The 22,591-nt window shown below is 41.1% G+C and overlaps 1 protein-coding gene and 1 long non-coding RNA gene across 5 annotated transcripts in view; one reads left to right on the top strand and one right to left on the bottom strand.

The window, feature by feature from the left end:
* LOC109916642 (E3 ubiquitin-protein ligase TRIM8-like) overlaps window positions 1–2,887 on the bottom strand; it is an 84,476-nt gene extending 81,589 nt beyond the window's left edge. Inside the window, exons 1-2 of one of the 3 annotated variants that reach the window (XM_048608686.1) lie at window positions 2,726–2,887; window positions 128–796 (exon numbers count right to left, since the gene is read on the bottom strand). In XM_048608686.1, coding sequence (XP_048464643.1) covers window positions 128–796 — 669 coding nt within the window. In that variant the 5' untranslated portion in view covers window positions 2,726–2,887. Of the gene's footprint in view, window positions 1–127; window positions 1,752–2,725 lie in introns of those variants that run through there. The other 2 variants (XM_048608687.1, XM_048608688.1) reach the window with 2 other exon arrangements.
* Window positions 785–18,504, top strand: LOC125485547. Of its 2 annotated transcripts, none has more exons than XR_007264258.1 (3): window positions 785–899; window positions 11,325–11,470; window positions 17,313–18,504. It is a non-coding gene; the product is annotated as an uncharacterized LOC125485547 (long non-coding RNA). The 2 variants fall into 2 exon arrangements; XR_007264259.1 differs by lacking the exon at window positions 17,313–18,504 and adding an exon at window positions 12,581–12,662.
* The last annotated feature ends 4,087 nt before the right edge of the window (window positions 18,505–22,591 follow it).

Raw genomic sequence — 22,591 nt, 5'->3', positions numbered from 1 at the left:
AGGTGTTGGGGCTGCTGTGGGGAAGGTGGTGGTGGGGGCGGGGTTAGGATGCCGGGTTGGGGGGGTAACATTAAACAGACATAATAAAGATGAACGCGCTCTATTGCGAAGTGGCGGGGGTCCTTACCCGAATCTCGTTCCTCCTGACCTCCAGGTCGCAGATGCTGTGGCCATGGTGGCTGCCCATGTAGTAACAATAGCGGCACACGGCTACCTGGTCCGTCTCGCAGTGCAGCAGCCGGTAGGCGTCATGCTGAGCGCAGCTCCAGGCCCGAGCATCCCCGGCCTCGATTAGCAAGTGGCTGCCGCTGACCGAGGCGGCCTGCAGGTGGGCGCCGACGTGGGCCTGGCAGCAGCCGGTGTCGCAGCGGAGGCAGACCTTCTGGGCGGGCGAGTTGCGGCAGTAGCGGCAGCAGAGCGGGCTGTAGGCGGCGGACGAGGTCGCTGGGTTGGCGGCGGCGGTGTTGTTGTTGTTGGCGCCGTTGCCTCCGCCGCCGGAGGAGGAGGAGGACGACGAAGCGGCGGCGGCAGCGGCCACGGCGGCGGCATCGGCCGTGAAGGAGTTGAATTTCTCCACGATGTTGCTGAGCTTGAGGTTCTTCTCCAGAGCCGGTTTCTGCGGGTAGACGTTGTTGCACTCGGGGCAGCGGCTCACCGACTCCTTCCCCCAGGCCTCGCCGATGCAAGCCCGGCAGAAGTTGTGCTTGCACGGCAGCTGCACCGGCTCCACGAAGACCTGCAGGCAGATGGGGCACAGAAGTTCCTCCTCGAAGCAGCTCTTCCAGTTTTCAGCCATCTTGGATTAAAAAAAGTCGTTATTTTCAAAAATTCAAAAAAAAAGACCCCCACCGCCAACGGCCAAACTCTCAGCTTCTTCCGACCTTTTCAACGAATATCAGGTAAGATTTTCCCCCATTTGAAATACCAAATCCTCCCAAAAAAAAAAATCTTTAATAAACGACCCTTCCCCTCTCTGTCCCTTTCTTCTTCACAGCCTCAACTGTCTGACTTCCTCACGGCCATCCAGCTCAAAAAAAAAGCCTCTCGCTTCTTTCTTTCTCTCTCTCTCTCCCTCTCCCTTCCAAAAAGAGATTTAAAAGGGGAATTCCAATTGTCTTGGCATTCTTTGATTGCAAAATGCTTTTAGGGGTTGGTTACGGGGAAGAAGCAGAACCAAAAAAAAAATGCTCTTTGGGTTTCAAAGCCGCTCATTTACAACCATCTTCAGTGAGTCTCTTTTAAACTGGGTGCTTGTTTTATTTTCCCCTCCTCTCCACCACCTCAAGAATTTTAAATCATTTATATTTATGGCACATTTTTTCCTCCTCTTCCCCCACCTTCTTCCTTTTCAGCTTTTTTTTCCCGCAGCCGAACACCACCCTCTTCTGTCAACTCCAAACGATTCGACTCTCCTCCCCAAATCTTTAGATAAATCTAAAAAGGCTCAGAAGAGGCGAAAATCCAATCTGCTGATCGCTTTCATCACCATTAAATCCAAATCTAACACACACAAATCAGTTTGCAGCCATCTTGCTTTCTTCTTGTCTTTTTATCTCTCCACCTTCGTATTTGAAAAGTGTGCGTTTATGTTAAAAGGCTTCCTTATATATGCACATATATAATTTTTTAAAACCTGCACAAAATCAGAAATAAGGCATTGATCCTTCAGTAATGGACCACAAGCTTCCTCAAACATACGCAGGCAAAGGTGTAGGGAGGGGGAGCTAAAAAGGAGGAGGATATGGAAAAAAATGGTCTGGTCTTATCTTTAGAATAAATATACAACGTACTGCCCAAATCGAGTTTAGCTCCCCCTTCTTTTTTGTTCATCATGTGATAATTTACTTTTTTTTATATAGTGGGAAGAGCCATGTGTAATTAAATAGGAAATGCCTGCCAAAAGTTGTTTTTAAAATTACACTTCTCAAACCAAATTTGAAATAAGTCAAATATAATAATTAGACTTGTACGTTAATCAAATAGTTTTGAATGTCTCTAATTTCTAATGAATTCCAGTTTGAATTGTTATTATTAAATGTACAAATTACGTGTTAAAATTATATTTACTCCCAAAAATCGGACAAACTGTTCCCCTTTATTATTGTACCTCAATGTATGCATTTATTGCACGTTTAGTGGTGCCCACGAGAATGAAAAATTGAATTTTACATGTGGCTTTAAAATTTATTTCACCAAACTTTGGCACTAGGAAACAGGATTTTTTTAAAATCTCAGATAAAAGATATTCAATACTAATTTATTAACCATTTTTTTTAAAAAAAATCTTTTCAAAATGAAATGGACCTATAATTCCAAAAGTGTAAATGGATTTAATGGATCTGCCGTAGACTGATATTTATGGGACCCATCACACCAGTGAGGTAGAGCATCGGCAGTTCCTACTATCTCTCCACACGAGTGAGATGGACGTCTCGCCATTCCCTACCACTGCTCCGTGTGACTGAAAATCCCAATCTCATCTTTCCCCTTTAAATTATCATTGTCCACTGTTCGCAGATTTATTTGACCCCCTTCCTATAGATTAAATTGGTTACTAAATTGATTGTCCTTGTGTATGGCAGTTTAAGCTCCTACTTGTTTTGTCTAGATTGTGGTTGTTGAGATGGACATAAGGCTCAGTATTCATCCACTAAAAGCCCTCTGTTTAACATTTGTAATACTTATTTTAAAACTGATGTAAAATAATGGACGCAAATTCACTGACCCTTCAGAAACACAGCCGTGCGATCAAATTGCAGAGCACCGTAACTGTAAAAGAAAATACACTTTTTAAGTCTGAGAAATGAGGCAACGTTTCCTTGCGATATACAGAATTGATCATTTCTCTGTTTCGGGCTTAGGGGACCGGCTGCTTCCAATCACTCGTGAAAATGACGAGGCGGATATTAGCACACGCACACACACAGAGAAAAAGATTGTGACTCATTTCCTGTTCAGAAACGCCAGTTTTCGCCTGACAAGTTTTATTGGGAGGAATCATAAAGTTCTCATCTGTTTTTTCTTCTCCCTGGCAATTTTTTAAAGATTTGTCAGAAATGAGTGGATTATTTTTAAAAGAAAACCAACTCTATCGAACCCAAAGGTCACTGAAGTTTGTTGCAAATTTTCATTCAACCAACTGCGCAATTCTACTGTTAAAATAGTCAGTTACACACCACTGCTCTCATTTCTTATCGGAAACATTTGGTCACCTTTTCCTATAAATCGCCATCACTTCCCTGCATCGTCGTTCCCTTAATTCTCCGTCTCGGTCTCCCACTGTCTTCACAACTCGGCTTTGGCTTTTTGAATTCGTCAGGCACATCCCCAGAGTTAATTCCTATTTTCTAGTCAAATAATATGATTTTTAAAGTTCTTGTTCTTGTTTTTGTTTTTAAAATTACTCCATGTGATTACCCCTTCCTATCTCTATATCTTCCTCCATCCATGCCATCCTTTGTAGATATTTGTGCTCCTCTAATTCTGACCACTTGCGCGCCCCCAATTGTCTGGCCCTTAAGGTGCTTTTCTCACACCCCTCTCTATTTTGCTTTCCACCCTTAAGTCGCTGTCTTGAATCTACATATTTTCTTCAGCAATTTCTCTTTGTTTCAGGTCTGTGCAGTTACGTTGTATTTTATACCACTGCATTGATTTTAGACCTGTGGTGGAAGAGTGACAGTTGGAATTTTAGGGGGAGCACAGAGTTTTGAACTGGGGTTTTGGGATCTTTGAGGGAAGGCTTCACAACACAGCTGGTCAGGGTGGGTGGGGTGCCCAGAGTGTCATCTGATTTCCATCAGTCATGTTTCCATCGGGTTTTTCCTGGGTCACCATAGCTCAGAATGGAATTGGGTGTTGGGCAACAAAGAACCATATGCATATTTTTACAACCAGATCTGCACTGTTTTTGTCTACGTGTGCAATATCCTAGTTGCCATAAGGTGGTTTCCCCCCTAATTTCAGAAGTTTAATTTGAATATAGCATCCAAATGTAGCATGATGCATTTGTTTTCCTATCTTTTCAAATTGGCAGGCAGTAACTAGTGAGTTGCCACAGGGATCCATACTGGGACCCCTGCTATTCACAATATATATTAATGATTTGGATGAGGGAACAAAATGTAACATCGCCAGGTTTGCAGATGATACGGCATTAGGTAGGAGGGTGAACTGTGATGCAGATGCAGAGATCCTTCAGAATGATCTCAACAGGCTGGGTGAGTGGGCAAATCAATGGCACATGCAGTATCATTTGGATAAATGTGAGGTTATTCACTTTGGAAGCAAAAACAAGAAGGCAGATTACTACCTGAGTGGCTGTAAATTGGGAGAGGGGAGTGTGCAGTGGGACCTGGGTGTCCTTGTGCACTGGTCACTGAAGGTAAGCATGCAGGTGCAGCAGGTGCTAAAGAAAGCAAATGGTATGTTGACCATCATTGCGAGAGATTTCGAGTACAGGAGCAGGGGTGCATTGTTGCAAATATACAGGGCCTTGGTGAGACCACACCTGGAATATTGTGTGCAGTTTTGGTCTCCTTTTCTGAGGAAGGATGCTGTTGTTCTCGAGGGAGTGGAGCAAAGGTTTACCAGGCTGATTCCTGGGAATGGCGGGTCTGACGTATGAAGAGAGATTGACTGCGTTGGGATTGTTTTTACTAGAGTTCAGACAAATGAGGGGGGAAATCGCATAGAGACTTATAAAATTCTAACAGGACTAGACTGGGTAGATGCAGGGAGGATGTTCCCGATGGTGGGTGTGTCCAAAACCAGGTTACACAGTATGAGGATTTGGGGTAGATGATTTAGGACAAGGATGAGGAGACATTTCTTCACCCAAAGAGTGGTGAGCCTGTGGAATTCATTACCACAGGAAGTATTTGTATTCAAGAGGCAAGTAGATATAGCACTTGGGATCAAAAGTTATGGGAAGAAAGCAGGATTAGGCTAATGAGTTGGACGATCAGCCATGATCGTGATGAATGGAGGAGCAGGCTTGAAGGGCTGAATGGCTTTCTCCTGCTTCTATCTTCTATGTTTCAATGTAAGGTCGTATCACATTGGGCACTCCTTTCACCTCAAACTGCACTTGCGGGGATACACCAAATACACAGTAAAAAGGGTGGAAGCATTTTAACTTTAAGTTTTAGTGTTGATGTTTAATGGGAGTGCAAGAACAGAGAGATCTGGGGTTCACGCACACAAGTGCAAGATTAATTAGTGAGGCTCTTGTGGTCGTCTGAGACTTTATGAAAACATTGTGGGTTCAAGTCTGATTCTAGAATTTAAACACAATCAAGGCTGACATTTTAGTGCAGTACCAAAAGAGTGCTGCACTATTGGATGATGTCTTTCGAAAATGAAGCTGAGGTCCTGTCTTGCCCTCTTTTGGTGGATGTAAAAGATCTCATGGCACTTTTTCAATGAATGATGGGGAAGATGTCATTGGTGTCCTGGTCAGTATTTATATCTAAACTTGCATGACAAACACATGTTCTGTTTCATTGTCCTATTGCTAATGGGATTCTTGCAGGAAGGTGGGTGACAGGAGGTATAGTCTAGGTGTAGTCCTGCAAGAATGCGATCCCCTACTCCCAATTCCTCTGCCTCCGCCACGTCTGCTCCCAAGATGAGGCGTTCCACTCCCGAACATCCCAGATATCCTCTTATTTCAAGGACCGCAACATCCCCCCCTGCTTCAGTGGTCGAAAATGCTCTCGACCGCATCTCTTGCGTTTCCCGCACCTCTGCCCTCCCATCCCCTCCCCGCAACAAAAACAAAGACAGAATCCCCCTTATCCTCACGTATCACCCAACTAATGTCCGCATTCAACGTATCATTCTCCGCCACTTCCGCCACCTGCAATCTGACCCCACAACCAAGGATATATTTCCTTCCCCACCCCTATCTGCCTTCCGTAGGGACCACTCTCTCTGTGACTCTCTCGTCTGCTCCACACTCCCCGCTAGCCCCACCACCCTGGCACCTTTCCCTACAATCGCAGGAAGTGCTACACCTGCCCTCTCACCTCCATCCAAGGAACCAAAAAAACCTTCCACATCAGACAGATGTTCATCTACGCATCCGCTAATGTGGTTTACTGCATCCGCTGCTCCCAATGTAGCCTCCTCTACTTTGGTGAGACCAAGCGGAGCCTCGGAGACCACTTTGTAGAGCACCTGCGCTCTGTTCGTGACAAACAACAACACCTTCCAGTCACGAACCACTTCAACTCACCCCTCCCACTCCCTGGATGACATGTCCAACCTGGGCCTCCTCCAGTGTAACAATGACGCCAACTGGAAACTGGAGGAGCAGCACCTCATTCTGCCTTGAGAGCCTACAACCCAATGGTCTCAATGTGGACTTCACTAGTTTCAAAATCTCCCCACCCCCTGCCCTTATCCCATGACCAACCTTCCCTCTCATCCCCGCCTCCTTGACCTGACACAACCTGTCGGTCTTGTCTCCCACCTAGCCGCTCCTCCCACCTCACTAACCAATCCCCACCACTCCCTACCTGCACTCACCTATCACCATCCCACCTACCTTCCCCAGCCCCACCCCTCCTCTCTATTTATTTCTGAGCTCCCTTCCCCCTCCCCCATTTCTAATGAAGGGTCCCGAACTGAAACGTCAGCTTTCCTGCTCCTCTGATGCTGCCTGGCCTGCTGTGTTCCTTCAGTTCCACACTGTTATCTTTGACTCCAGCATCGGCAGTTCTTACTATCTCTGCCTATGTCTTAACTCGCATCAAGTCCCAAACCCCTATCATCCCTATGCTCACTCACCAACATAGATTCCCAGTGAAGTCATCTTAATTTCTAAAATTTATATCAATGTTTTCAAATCCCTTCATAATCTCCCCCTCCAGTCCCATTCCATCTCTGTAGCCTCCATCAACTCCGTAGCCTGCCTGGAGGAGATGGTGGTATTGTCACTGGACTAGTAATCTGGAGGCCATGCTAATCCTCTTGGAACATGGGTTTGAATCCCAGGATGGAGATGATGAAAATTGAATTAAATTGATAAATCTGGGATCAAAAAGTTGTTAATAGGCTTTTTGACAACTGATAATGACAACACTATCAGATTAAGTAATGTCCTTTTAAAAGAAAGAAACTTTGTCATCCTCATCTGATCTGGCCTGTGTGTGATACATTCATATCTTAACTCTTAAATGCTCTCTGAAATGGCCTAACAAGTTTTAAACCGCTACAAAGCCCAACAAAAAAGAATTAAACCAGATGGACCACCCAGCCTTAACCAAGACACTAGAGATAAAAATGCTACATAGCCCCATCAACCCACTAACATCGCGGTCAAATTGGGTTGCCATTCTACAGAGGAGTCAAGTAACAGCCTACCATAGTTATTCTCATGGAATCATAACAAATAATGACCCATCAACAACAACAGTCCCCAACCCTGGGTATGTCCATCGGAGATGAAGGCACAGTGGTATACGGTCAGGAGGGAGTTGTCCTGGGAGTCCTTGTCATTGACTGTGCCATGAAATGTCATGGTATCAAGTCAAACATAGGCAGGGAAACCTCCTGCTGATAACTACCAACTCTTTCCCCTTTCCCTTGCAGCTGATGAATCAGTTCTTCTCCATTTTGAATACCAAACAGAGCACTTTACAATTTCAATATATTTCAGCAAGAATAGCTGGGCAGCACCACTACAAACTGATGTGGTTGATGTCTACAGTGCATTGCTGCTAGACTGGTTATTCTCGGACAGTGAAGGAGAAAACTTGCAGATTGTGCATCTGTCTGTGACATTATCAGTAAGATTGATCATCGCATAATCCTTGCAGAGACAAAGTGCTGCCCTCACATTGAGAATATTTTTCGTATTGTGTGGCACTATCAACGTGCTGAATGGGATTGATTCTAGAACAGATCTAGCAGCTCAACACTGGAGATCCACGAGGTACGGTCGACCATCAACAGCAGCAGTATTGTATAACAACATAATCTGTAACCTCATGGCTAGACATATTGTCCCATTATACTATTCCCACTTAGCCATAGAATTAACCCTGGTTCAGTTAAAGGTGCAGGAGAGCATTCCAGAATCAGCAGAAGACATAGAAAAATGAGATACAGTATCAACCTGTTGAATATACAAAACAAGTCAGCTCGCATGCCAAACAGCGTAAGAAACATGTGATAGACAGGGCGACGTGATCCCACTACCATAGAATTGACTGACAGATTTGCAGTCCTACCACAACCGGTTGTGAATGATGGTGGATAATTAAACAACCATCAGGAGAAGGGGGTTCCACAAATATTCCCAACCAAACAATGGTGTAAAAGACAAAGCTGAAGCATTCCAGAACATCTACAACCAGAAGTGCCAAGTGGACAATCCATCTCGGCCTCTTCATGAATGCCTTGCATTGCAACTGACAATCTTTTTGCCCATCCAAATCATTCTAGGTGATCTCAAATGGCTAAATACACTGTATAATGCAAAAGTGCTGTGATAACATTTGGGAAATAGTTCTGAAGTATAGTTGTGCCACAGTACTAGCCACGTCCTTGGCTAAGTTGTTCCAGTACAGTTGCAACACCAGCACCTGGCCGAAAAGGAGGAAAATTGTCCACAAAAAGCAGAACAACTTGGTCAATAGCCATAAGCCTACTTTCTACCATTTGCAAAGTGATCGAAGCAAAGTGATCAACAGTGCTATCAAGCAGCACTTATTTAATAGTAACCTGCCCACTGATGCTCTGTTTGGGTGCTGCTGGGCCACTCAGCTCCTGACCTCATTACAACCTTGATCCAAATGTTGGCAAAAGAGGGGAAATGGGATTGACTGCTGGAGACATCAAGGCACTGTTTGACCAAGTGCTGCAAAACTGGATGGTAATCTGGAGGAAAACTGTCCACTGAAGTCGTACCTAGCACAAAGGGAAAAGATTGTTGTTGGAAGTCAACCTCTCAGCCAACAGGCATCATTGCAGGAGTTCCTGAGGGTAGTGTTCTAGGTCCAACCATCTTCAGCTGTTTCATCAATGAACATCGCTCCATCTTAAGAACAGAAATGGGGTTTTCATCAATGATTGCACAACATTCAGCACCATTTGTCTCTCCTCAGATGCTGAAGCAGTCCATGTCCAAATGCAGCAAAACATTCAGACTTGAGCTGAAATGTCGAAAGTAACATTCACGCTACACTAATGCTTGGCAATAATCGTCTACAACCAGAGAGAATCCAATCGTTGTGTCTTGCAATTCAATAGCATTGCAATTGCTGAATCCCCCACAATCAACATTCTGGGAGTTACTTTTGACCAGAAACAGTAGTGAACCAGCTGTGTAAATACTGTGGCTACAAGAACCGATCAGAGGCTGAGAATTCTGCAGCAAATAAATCACACCTGACTCATCAAAGCTTATCCACTATATACCACGCACAAGTCAGGAGTCCTTGCCTGGATGAATGTAACACAAACAAAACTCAAATTGGACAGCATCCGGGACAAATCAGCTCTTTTAATTGGCATCCTGTCTAACACCTTTTAACGCTTGCTCCCTCCACCACTGATAAACAGAAGCAGCAGTCTGTGCCATCTACAGTATGCACTACAGAAATTCACCAAGGCTCCTCAGAGAGCACCTTCTAATCCCATGATCCTACTACCTGGAGGGCACACCTTCCTGGGAATACTACCACCTGCAAGTTCTCCCTCAAACCAAACATGGTTCTGATTTGGAACTAAGTTGCCACTCTACCATTGTCATGGGATCAAATTCTGAGAACTCCGAACTCCCTTCGTAACAACAGCTTTGTGGGTGTCCAAACACCACGTAGACTGCAGCGGTTCAAGAAGACATTTCTTCACCACCTTCTCAAAGATAAGTAGGGATTCAATAAATGCTAGCCTAGCCTGCAACACCCACATCCAGTAAATGATTTTTTGAAAATTGACATTTCTTTACTTCTTGTGAATTCCTAATTTTAATCACTCCTCCACCGGTCATGCATTCAGTTGCCAAGGTGTTAAACTCCTGAGATTGCTGAATAGGGAGGACTGACTAGGAAGAGGGAGAGAGAGAGAGTCAGTTGGGATTGTATTCACTAGGAGTTTAGAAGAATGAGGGGGAATCTCATAGAAACCTATAAATTCTAACAGGACTAGACCGATTAGATGCAGAAAGGATGCTCCCAATGTTGGGAGAGTCCAGGGCTAGGGGGTCATAGTTTGAGGATAACGGGTAAACCTTCTAGGACTGAGATGAGGAGAAATTTCTTCATCCAAGAAGCGGTGAGTTGGTGGAATTTGCTACCATAGAAATTAGTTGAGGCCAAAACATGTATTTTGAATAAGGAGATAGGTATAGCTCTTCTGGCTAAAAGGATTAAGGGATGGGGGAGAGGGGGTAGGATTTAGGGTATTGAGTTCTATGATCAGCCATGATTGTATTGAATGGTGGAGCAGGCTCGAAAGGTTAAATGGCCTTTTCCTGCTCCTATCTTTTTTTTTTTTTTTGCTTTTTCTGGAATTGCCATAGAAACAAATCATCTACTTCCTCTGCTTTGCTACCTCTGTCCTCCTTTTTAAGATGCTGTATATAACTTACCTCCTCGACCTCGCTTCTGGCCATATGAGTATCACCTTACATGGCTCGTAGTCCTAAATTGTTTTAAAGTGTTCATGTGGAACTTGTTTTATGTTGTTAAAAGTGCAACACAAATAAAAGTTGATGTTGCTTTCCATCCTGTCACAGACTTCCCCTTTTGTTCCTTGTTTTCTTCCCCCACCACCCTCCCACCTTCTCTGTACCCATACACGTTCAAAATCTGTTATGTGCATAAGATTTTTTCTGTTCTTGTACGAAATTTCAGATCTGAGATATTTTATACCTCTCTACAGATGCTGCCCGAATCTTTGTATGCTTCCATCATACTTCATAGAATTCTATTTGGGCTGAAGAGTGTGGTATGATTGGAGAAACTGGGATTAGTTTTCTTGGAACAGTGGCTGCTAATGGGAGTTTTCATAGAGGTGTTCAAAATTGAGTGAATTGATTGACTATTAAGGAGAATCCATTTCCAGAGAAAAAGGTCCATAATCAGAAATGTTAAGAAGTTATTTCCATTATTAATACTTTTTGAAGTCTTGTGTTTAAAGGATTGTGAAATCTGGTTCATTTGAAAGATTGTAGAGGCATAGACATGTTTTTTTTAAAACAGGTCTTTTAAGAGGACATTTTTTAACATTTTTCAAAGTCTTATTGGAAATCACATATCTGAGTGTATGGCTGTCTGCTGAGAGAAATTATGTAACTCATTCTCTTCCAACAGTCTTGATGAATCTTCTGTGATTCCAATGCACGAGCTGAAAACTATTCAGTTATCCTCCTGAAGAGCTTCTAGAAGACCACCTCTCAACTTGTGAACAAACTGCATTTGAAAAGATCCCAGACAACTGCATGTGTTTAGTAGCACTGGTCTGTATGCCAAGACCCCAGAATAAGAGATGCCTAGTACATTTCATATCATATCCTTTTTTCCTTCTTAAGCTAACAATTATTTAGCCAATATTTTTTGTACAGCTGGTCTCTGCAGAGAAAAGTTTCTTAATTTTACTTTGGCGGCACGGTGGCTCAGTGGTTAGCATTGCTGCCTCACTGCGCCAGGGACCTGGGTTCGATTCCACCCTCTAGCAACCGTCTGTGTGGAGCTTGCACATTCTCCCTCTGTCTGTGTGGGTTTCCTTCCACAGTCCAAAGATGTGCAGGTTTGGTGGATTGGCCATGCTAAATTGCCCATAGTGTTCAGGGATGTTTAGGTTAGGTGGTTTATAGGTGGATGGGTCTGGGTGGGATGCCGTGTGGGTCGGTGTGGACTTGTTGGGCCGAAGGGCCTGTTTCCACACTAGGGATTCTATGATCTAGTGTGTGTGTTTGTACGTACATTAGGTTTTTTACAAGGGCATGCATACATACTGTCATATTCCAGACTCTGTTAATGGGCTTTGCATCTTTATTGAATAATTGTTGTTTCATAATAAATCAATAGTGCGAAGTATCTGATTGTCAGATTTTTATTCAGAAATGGATTATTAACATTTATAATTGACCATATACCTAACTGGGGAAAAGCTCTTTTTATTAAAATATCTGTTCTGAGCAGGGATTAGTGGAACCAGAGGAAGTCAGTACACTCCTCACACCTAAGGTGTAATAGAAGTCAGAGATTTAAGATAATTGGCAAAAGGACCAGAGGGGAATGAAAACTTTCTTCCTTTTAATGAAAGGAATTGTTATGACTTGAAATGCACTTCCGAAAAGGTAGTGCAAACAGATTCAAATACACCTTTCAAAGGGAATTAACTAAATAGTTGAAAAAAAGGAAAATTTATAGGGCAATTGGAAAAAGCAAGGAAGTGAACTAATTAATTTTTTCAAAGAGCCAGCACAGGGCCAAATGGCTTCTCTCTGTGTTATACAACTTATTTTTGACACTTTTTTTTTGTTACAAGATTTTTTGTTTTTGAACAGTTGATCGTGTATGTGGAATGTAGAATAGTCAAATACTTATTATCTTCTAATTCTCAGGAGCTGCCAGTAATTGAAGTATTACAAGATTTCCATAAAACTGAAGAGCTGTAAAAAGAGTTAAAAAAATATGGAACTGGACAAACAAGGCAGGTCAGACAGCATCCAAGGAGCAGGAAAGTCAACATTTCGGGTCAAAACCTGTCAGATCAGTCCTGAAGAAGGGTTCTGATCTGAAACGTTGACTTTCCTGCTCCTCGGATGCTGTCTGACCTGCTTTGCTTGTCCAGCTCCACATTTTTTGACTCTAGCTTCCAGCATTTGTGGTCCTTACCGTCTCCAAGCTGCAAAAAGAGGGTATATAAAATGAGTTCCCATAACACACACTTTAAGAAAAGCTCAGGGAGTGACAAGATATTTGAATATAAACAACAAAGACCTGTACCCCTCAATGGATTCCATCAAAAGCAAAGGGTAAGAATTGCTTTTTTTCCCTCTTGGCCCCAAATACAGCATTTCATGTCTGAATGGTACAAGCTAAACAAACATATGCCAAGACGTGAGTAGATACTAAAACTGAACAGGTTGTGCCCAAAGATATGGTACCATGTGCTGAAGTAATTGCTGTTCACAGAACTATACCCCAAATTAATCAGTAGTTTCAGAAGAGGGGTGAAAATAATACGTTTGGGTATGTGGAGGACGGAGGAAAAATAAACCCATGCAAAATGTAATAGCTGTGTTATTTGGTAGAGTGTGAGAAAGATTGCTGCATTATGATGCTGTTACAGAGAGGAAGGTCGAACCCCTGTGATAATTAAACTGAAACACAAGCTCCCAATCTGTTACAGCAGGAGTAGAGGTTCCCTTCCAATAAGTAAACCCGAGACACCCAGTGAAGCTTACCTTGCCTTTTATAATCTGTTTAAAAAGAGTGGTTAAATGAAAGAAAATCCCTGATATTCACTTTATAAGTAACTATTTAGTTAGCCCTAACAGTGAACAAATTAATAGAACTACTAACACACTAAGCAATTTCCCCCTTAACTATTAATTATTCCCTAACTGAACTAAATTCTACTACTATGCTGTTCCAATAAACACAAGTCCCACTTATATAAACCCAAGTAATAAGGAAATAAATTAAAACTTAGCCTCTCAAGTCTACACGCCTTTCTTTCTGTGAAGTCTTGTATAAGGACTCTTAACTAGAAGTGCTGAGGCACCTTTTATGGATTCCTTTCTTAGAGAGCTCAGCGATTTCTTGTGAGGGCTAGATGCTTATTTCTCAGATGACATTTTGCTCTCTCACCAATTTTCAAAAGCCCTCTCCTTATATACCTTGGATAACATATCAATTTTCTTACAATAGCATTGGTCTGAGGTTTTCAAAATCATCAGATTTAAATTCGATTGGCTTTCAATCACTAAGTGCTTGGTTAAGGAAAAAGAACATCATTATGAAAAGGTTTTTTTAAAAAAAATCTTAACACCATATCACAAGTTACACGTTTCGTACTAATTGTGCACATATATATAACATTGGACCATGCTGGTTCTATCTTATCTACACATTTTCTTTTAAACCTGTGATAATGCATCTGCAATAACCTTTTTTACAACCTGCAACATTTACAATCTGTAAATTAAAAGCCTGTAAATAAAAAGCCTGTAAATAAGACTCCAACAAAATAGCCTCGTATCTTGTTCTTAAATCTTCCCAAAAGGGTGAGCGGGTTGTAGTCTGTATACACAACCATCTCCAAAACATTGTTTGTGATGTAAACATTTGAAATGTTGTAAGGCTGGTACCAAACTCAATAACTGTTTTTCAATGGTGGAGTATTTTCTCTGGTGGATTTTGAGTTTCTTTGAAAAATAACCAATTGGCTTTCAATTCTGTCATCTTCCTCCTACACAACACAGCTCCAACCTCGACATCGCTAGCGTCATAGCAACTTTAAAGGGTTTCAAGAAATTTGGTGTGGTGGTTAACACAGCTTCTAAATTCTCAAATGCCTCCTGGCACTCCTGTCTACTGAAATTTCATGTTCTTTTTTAGCGAATCTGTCAGCGGTGCCACCACGCTACTAAGATTTGGTACAAACTTCCAGTAGGATCCGCTCAGTCCCAAAAATTGAAGCACCTTTCTTCGAGGATGGTCTTGGAAATTCCTCAATGGCTTTCATCTTCACATTCCTTGGGGTCATCCTTCCATGATCGATGTTGTGTCCCAAAAACGTAACTTCTGACTTCAGTTTTTGCCAAATTTATAACCAGTTTTTCCTCCCGTAGTCTTTCAAAGAACTCTGCCAAATGCACTATGTGACCTTTCCATGGATGGTTAAAGATCACTAAGTCATCTGTTTAGACAGCACAGTTAGTCAATCCTGCCACAACTTTGTTCATAAGTCTTCTTGAAATTTGGCTGACGCATTCTTCATTCCAAAGGGCATTACTTGAAATTGATACAGCCCATTTAGGATTACAAAGCAAAAACTTTTTTCATTCTGTCTGACAAAGGCACTTGCCAATAACCACAAAGCAAGTCCAACTTTGTGATATAAGTGGCTTGTCCAACTTTTTCCATATTGTCCTCTAGCTTTGGAATTGGATAATGGTCTGATTTAGTTATGGCATTGATCTTCCAATAATCATGCAGAATCATTGAGTACCATCAGGTTTGGGAACAAACACGATCGGCGAACTCTACTCACTTTGACTCGGCTCAATGATGTCTTCTTGGCTCTTCTTTCACTTTCTTTATCTTCTAACTCCATTTGTTTAATTTTCAATTTAATTTTTTTCAAACTCCACTGCATTTGCCTGTTTCTCTGGTATACTTAATGCTTGACTAACACCTTTACGATTTCAGCTTTCCTCTTCTCCCTAGTAAAACCCAAATCTACCCTGTTTGCTAAGTCTAAAAGTATATCCTTCCACTGTCTTTCTAAACTTTCTTGGCAAATTTGGGAGGCGTCCTGTCCTGAAAGCCCAGAACATCTTTAGCAGTGTTAAGGGCCATTTCCCCAACTTCTGATTTAATCAACCACAAGTAACCAAAATTAAACAGATTTTCCACTCCTGATCTAAGTTTTATTTAAAGATCTAGGACACTAATCGCCAAGTCTGTTTAAATCTGCTGCGACCTTTTGTACCCTGAATCTGTTCAAATCCATTCCAATCTGTTCGCATCCCATACACAAACCAGCCAGATCCTAGACCTGAGCCCCCAAACTGTTAGAGAGGAAGGTCGAGCCCCTCTGATAATTAAACCGAAACAGGAGTGCCTAAACTGTTATGGCAGGAATAGAGGTTCCCTTCTAATAATTAAACCCGAAATACTCAGAAGTTCACTTTGCCGTTATAATCCGTTAAAAAGAGTGGTTAAATGAAAGAAAATCCCTGATATTCACTTTATAAGTAACAAGTAACTATTTATTTAACCCTAACAGTGAACAAATTAACAGAATTACTAACAAACTAAACAATTCCCCCTTAACTACTAACTATTCCCTAACTGAACTAAATGCTACTAGTATGCTGTTCCAATAAATACAAGTCCCACTTATATTAATCCAAGTAATAAAAAAATTAAAACTTAGTTTCTCAAAGTCTACACACCTTTCTCCTGCTGTTCTCCAGTCATAAACACCTTTCTTCCGCTACCCTGGCTGTCAGGGATGTTTTCTCTGTGAAGTCTCCTGTGAGGACTCTTAGCTAGAAGTGCCGTGGTACCTTTTATGGATAGGTGGTGCTTTCTCAGAGAGCTTAGCGATTTCGTGTGAGAGCTAGATGCTTTTTCTCAGATGGCGGTTCGCTCTCACACCGATTTTCAAAAGCCCTCTCCTGGTATACCTTGGATGGCATATCAATTTTCTTACAATAGCATTAGTCTGAGGTTGTTAAAACCATCAGATTTAAATTCAGAGATAGTAGGAACTGCAGATGCTGGAGAATCTGAGATAACAAGGTGCAGAGCTGGATGAACACAGCAGGCCAAGCAGCATCAGAGGAGCAGGAAGGCTGATGTTTCGGGCCTCGACCCTTCTTCAGAAAATTCAATTGGCTTTCAATTGCTAAGTGTTTGGTTTAAATTCATTGGCTGATTCCAACTAGTTGTCAAAACAAGCCTAGGTTTCCAATCACACAGCCAATTGATACATGTTTCAGTTTCAGAACTGACTGTACATCTTCAGCTACATACAGACACATTTTCTTTTCTGTATAAATCTTTAAGCTTAGAAAAGCACTTTAACTCTTAAAGGAACCACGCACTCTTCTCCCTTATCATTTTTTTACAAACAGATTCTAGTTTCCTGCCTTCCAATTTATAATTACTGTACACAACTTCATAACAATACAAAACAGCTTGTAGTTGATGAGATGAGTTAGTGGTTCTTGCCTCAAAATATTGGTTAAAATGTTTTCCATTATCGATTGACATCTTGAGATGGGAATGAAACAGAAAATTGACCAGAAGAGCGTCACAATGTTGACTATTGGTGAGCCACTTTAAATTGGTGCAATGGGAAACAATGTAAAGAAATTCCATTCTCAGACACACACTTAATGGATAAGGTAAACGTTCTGCTTTTGAACATGCCATCCCACAGTTTTCTACCTATTTACTCTACTGGATGGAAAATCACAGACAGGTGAGAACAGAAGCAGACCTTTTAGTCTGCTGAATTTGGGGTCCAGAAAATAGTCTGTGTTTGAAAATAACTTACTGCAAATGGTTTGGAAAGAGACATAAATAAATATTAATAGATTTTTTCTTGTACAACAGACTTGTCTTTGCCAAGTTATGGAGGATCCAGATATATGTCTGAATACAGATAAATAAGGACTGATTGGAGAATGTCAAGTGTGATTGGCACAGAGATATCTGTCTAAGCGCCCTGAACACTGTTGAGAATGCTAGCGTAGGACTGGACTGGATGCTGCATTCACTGGCAGAGTAATGTGCAAATCAGCAAAGGTATAAGTCACCAAAGACCTTGAAACTATGTACAATGATCTAGTGATCTCTGTGGTGTGGATTTCCTCTTTCCAATGTCAGCTTGATTCTGGTGCCATTGAGGTTATCTCCAGGTGTCCAGTAAGTGCAACGTCTTCAAATAAGTAAGCAACCATCACATTGAGGTATTCACCCAGACAGCAAACCAGGAACTAAAATTCACTGGATCTATTTACCTAACTTTGAATTTTACAGGCAGCAAAATAAATTTACAGGGACATATACATGGGATTAAGGTAAAAACAAAAATTTTGAAATAGAATCAAATTTTAAAATGTGTGGAATTTTAAATCATAATAAAGAAATTTGATGGACAACATACATGAAATTTATTATTCCGAGCCAGTGTTCCTTATTAGAAGTAAGAACTTAGTATGCTGTTAAAACCCAATGTTTTCTTATTCAACAAATTGTAACATTTTCAAAGGATTTGACAGTGGCTCTAAGGAAGTCAGTGAGTTCTTCAAAAATTCTAATTAATTATTTTCGGGCAGCGGGAAGTGGGGTGGCTTCAGTAACACACGCATGGGTGAAGACCAGAAGAACTGACAGCAACTTCACAATTTCCACAAGTGCATACTGCAGATGTTGCTGTCAATTCTGGAGGAATAATGCTGACTGTTTCACCTCAGAATTCAAGGCCTTTACTTCCTGGATTATCAATTTGGAGGCCTGAACTAATGAATTGGAAGGATGAATTCAAATCCAATGTTGTAGCAGAGGAATTTAAATTCAATTGTTTGAATTAATCTTGCATTTTAAAAAAAAAACTAGTATCAGTAATACTGACCATGTAACAACTGTATTTTAGTAAAACCCTGTCTGATTTATTAATGTCCTCTTTAAGCAACAAAACCTGCTATCCTTCCCAATCTGACTTGTATGTAATTCTGTGTCAAATCAAGAGAAAAACTGAAGCTTGTAAACATTTTTATCCAAATGAATACAATGTTTTGATTCATTCCCTGCAGGAAAAGAAATGCATTTGTTTTTAAATTGCCTTTGACTGCTCTTTGAAATACCTAGCAAGTCACTCAGTTGTCAAGAAAACAGTAAACCATCATCTTCTCAAGGACAGTTAGTAATGGGTAGTAAATGGTGGCCTTGACAGCAATGCCCATACCCTGTGAATAATGAGGGAAAAAATATCAATTTGTGGAGTTGACATCCAGACAGAGTACTGGACTCATTTAAGAAGCAAGTGATAGCTTAAAAAGTAGGAGGGAGAACATTAAGATCTGTCCCAGATAGTTGAATTAATACGAATCAAATGGCCTACCTCATTTGAAATTAGCTTGTGAATCTTGTGTAATGAAAAAGTCCATAAAACAACTCGAGTTTGTAGAAATTAGATGAAAGAAACTGTAGATCATTGAGTGGATAGAAAAAAAAGCCTTGGGGTAAATTCATTTTGGTAGATTCTGACATTGTGTGATAGTGTAAAATAGGTGATAGCAGATCAATAAATTATAGAATATGGATGTTCGTCTGTGATTCTGACAACCAAAGCAGAAACAGAGGCCATTTTCATATATCTCTTGATCTTGACTTCTTTTGGAGGTCCATATAAATAATATTGGAGGAGATGTAAAACTGGTTGTTGATTGTGCTATTACTCATTTTACATGATTACATAAAGTCAGAATCTAACCCACATATATTTTTGAAAGCTCTGCAGCACTGGTTTGATCTTATTTCTGTAGAGAATCACTCATATAAACACATGCATTTACTTGGCACTTTTATTGAAGTAAAGCGTTCCAAGATTTTTAACAGGACAATTTTCAAATAAATGTTGACGCTGAGTCACATTGAGAGTTAATAGGATAGATGACCACTAATTTTAATTGAAGAAGGAAGTTTTAAGAAACATCTTAAGAGAGGAGACAGAAACAGAGAGGTCATGGCAGTTAAATAGACATTCCACAGCATATAATGAGAGGGCTGTTATCCCACCTGCTCCAACATTGTGTAAAAACCTGTCTGAACAAAATGATTAAAAATATCTACATTGTGCACAATTATAACCATTTTAAATGCTGCTGATACGTTGCACATAATCTGAAGTACCAAAGTAACAAAACATTTTTGAGCAGGTAGAGCAAATACCAGGTCAAGAGCAGTGATTCTCAATTCCAGTGGAGACAAGCAGAATATACAGTCTTTCAGAGCGGATTAAGTACAAATGGAGGCCATCAGTGCCTAATATTTCCTCTCCATAAGCTTCATCGACATAAAGAGCTTGTGTTTTCTCTCAAGTCAGTGTGACACTGTGCCAGGTGAATTAAAATATTGACTAATCACTTCCCCTTGTTGCTGGGAAATTATTACAAGGGAGTTCCAGGCGCTAGAAAATAGGCTTACTAGCAGTTTGGTAAGTAGGAAGGGGATGTTTTTTCAAAAAAAACTTCCCCTACCATTTTTTTCAGCAACTTTCAGCTGTAGAACTGAGATAACTAGTTGGAGCTTACAAGCAAATGCTGTGTCCTAAAATTTCATGCAATACGCAGAAGGATCTAGAAACAAAAATTGAACCCTTCTTACGTGATCATATTGATCCCAAGCAGGCAGTCACGAGGGACCATTATAAACATGAAGACAAGTATGGCAACAGTCTTGCCACCAGTTAGCACAGATTAGACACAGGAATTAGTACAGTTTGTGACTGCTGCAGCCAAAGAAAATGGGTGAATTGCATACCAATTCTTCCCTCATTGTGTCTAAATAAGATTTGTTTCATGTAGCCCTAGATGTCAAATATCAGGATGTTAGGGCAACCCAACCATGTAAACTGACATCTCTGGCCTAAGTTATCTACTCTACTTTCTGTTATGAGGCTTGGACATACAAGTTCTTGACTCAGAGGCAAGAGGACTGTCACTGAGCCAAGACTGACAATACAGGCAGTGATATACAGGAAGCTTAAAAAAATGGATGGAAGCCAGACCCTTACTAATGGTGAGCGGAGGCCTACTGAAACTTCAGTTTTTGAAAGGAAGATGTGACTAATGCGCATGAAATATATTTAGCATTAGCAAGCAGCACTCAACAATAACTGCACTTCATCGTATATGGAGCACTTTTAGACGTTTCTGGGAAACATGAAACAATTCAATACAAGTACAAGCATTTTTTTTTTCTTAAACCATATCAGCAACTTAAATAATAGATTTATCTGATGAGCTAGAGAGATTGAGCGTGCAGTTGAAGTTGATAGCATGTGTAATCATGATAAATAACCCTTTCAGGAATAATAAAAGCAAAGAACCTTAAAGCACAAAAGGATGCCATTCAGCCTATCATGCCTATGGCAGTTCTGGAAAAGAGCTATCACCTGCTTTTTCTGCATAGCTCTGTATTTCTTTTCCCTTTTTAAGTATATATCCTATTTCTTTTCACACTTACCTCTGATACTCCATCCACTAATTTCTCATTATGTACTGCATGTAAAAGCAATCCCCAATTCCCCTCTGGTTCTTTTGCCAATTAGCTTAAATCTTAAATTCTTTGGTTACCAGTCTTCCTCTGTTAGTTCTAAGGAGATGAAGAGTTTACTTGTCTCCAGTGTGCTCAGGGTAGCAAAATAAATTTGTTGAAACTAGACACAAATTTCCAGCGAGTGCTGCTGCACTCCATTCGCTCTAAAGATGCCCCAGTGTATTAATGGGGTAGATTTATCCCAGAGGACATAGCCTTGTCAGATCATTCAATTTCTTGCGGCATTTAATCTGTTGAGAGTGAAACAGTTGGTACTCTATGCAATTGACATTTTTCTCCACAAGGCACAGAACATTTCTTTTGAGGTTTCCTCCAAAGTAGGACTCAGATCTTTCTCTGATGTCTTTTGATATGCCTTCTCAAGAGAGTGTTTAAAAGTTAGGCACACTAGACAGACAAGGCAATTCTGGTCTCCCTTCTATAGGAAGGATGTTGTAAAACTTGAAAGGATTCAGAGAAGATCTACGAGGATATTGCTAGGGTTGGAGGGTTTAAGCTATAGGGAGAGGCTCAATAGACTGGGGCTATTTTCCCTAGAGCATTGGAGGCTGAGGGGTGACCTTAGAAAGGTTTATAAAATCATGAGGGGCATGGATGGGGTAAATAGGCAAAGTCTTTCCCCCGAGGTGGGGGAGTTCAAAACTAGAGGGCATAGGTTTAAGGTGAGATGGGAAAGATATAAAAAGTAACCTAAGGGGCAACATTTTCACGCAGAGGGTGGTGCGTGTATGGAATGAACTGCCAGAAGAAGTTGTGGAAGCTGGTACGATTACAACATTTAAAAGGGATCTGGATGTGTATATGAATAGGAAGGATTTAGAGGGATACGGGCCAAATGCTGACCAATGGGACTAGATTTATATAGGATATCTGGCATGGACGAGTTGGACTGAAAGGTCTGTTTGCGTGCTTTATATCTCTATGACTCTATAAATCCTACGTAGTCCTTCTTGTGTTTGTCTGAGTCAGATTTTCCCCGGAGTAGTGATAGAGCCATGTAGCACATGCAATTATAACCACTCAGTGGATCCAGTGATAAGTTTAAAAATGCCATCTTTATTGATGCAAGAGTTCGAACCGTACCTTTGTAATGAATAGACATTCTTGTTAATTGTGCCAAAGTATATAATCTAATGCATTGGAAGGGGAGTGGCTCATTTATTCGCTTAAACATATTTTGCCATTCAACGAGATCATAACTGATCTGCAACTGAACTCCATTTACCCAACATTGCTACCCAAATGCGTCAAAGGATATGTGGCAATCTGTTGGCATCCTTTAAATTTAATGACTGATCTAATATCAATTTTTGTTTGCAGAAGAGAATTCTAAACTTCTACCAGAGATAGTAGGAACTGCAGATGCTGTAAAATCTGAGATAACAAGGTGTAGAGCTGGATGAACACAGCAGGCCAAGCAGCATCATAGGAGCAGGAAGGCTGACGTTTCGGGCCTAAACCCTTCACCAGAAGGGCATCTTTCTGATGAAGGGTCTAGGCCCAAAACGTCAGCCTTCCTGCTCCTATGATGCTGCTTGGCCTGCTGTGTT

The sequence above is a fragment of the Rhincodon typus genome, chromosome 20, assembly GCF_021869965.1.
Source record: "Rhincodon typus isolate 14 chromosome 20, sRhiTyp1.1, whole genome shotgun sequence".
Taxonomy (NCBI): Eukaryota; Metazoa; Chordata; class Chondrichthyes; order Orectolobiformes; family Rhincodontidae; genus Rhincodon; species Rhincodon typus.
The sequence above is the reverse complement of the archived record's forward strand: the minus strand, read 5'-3'. Positions and strand labels throughout refer to the sequence as shown.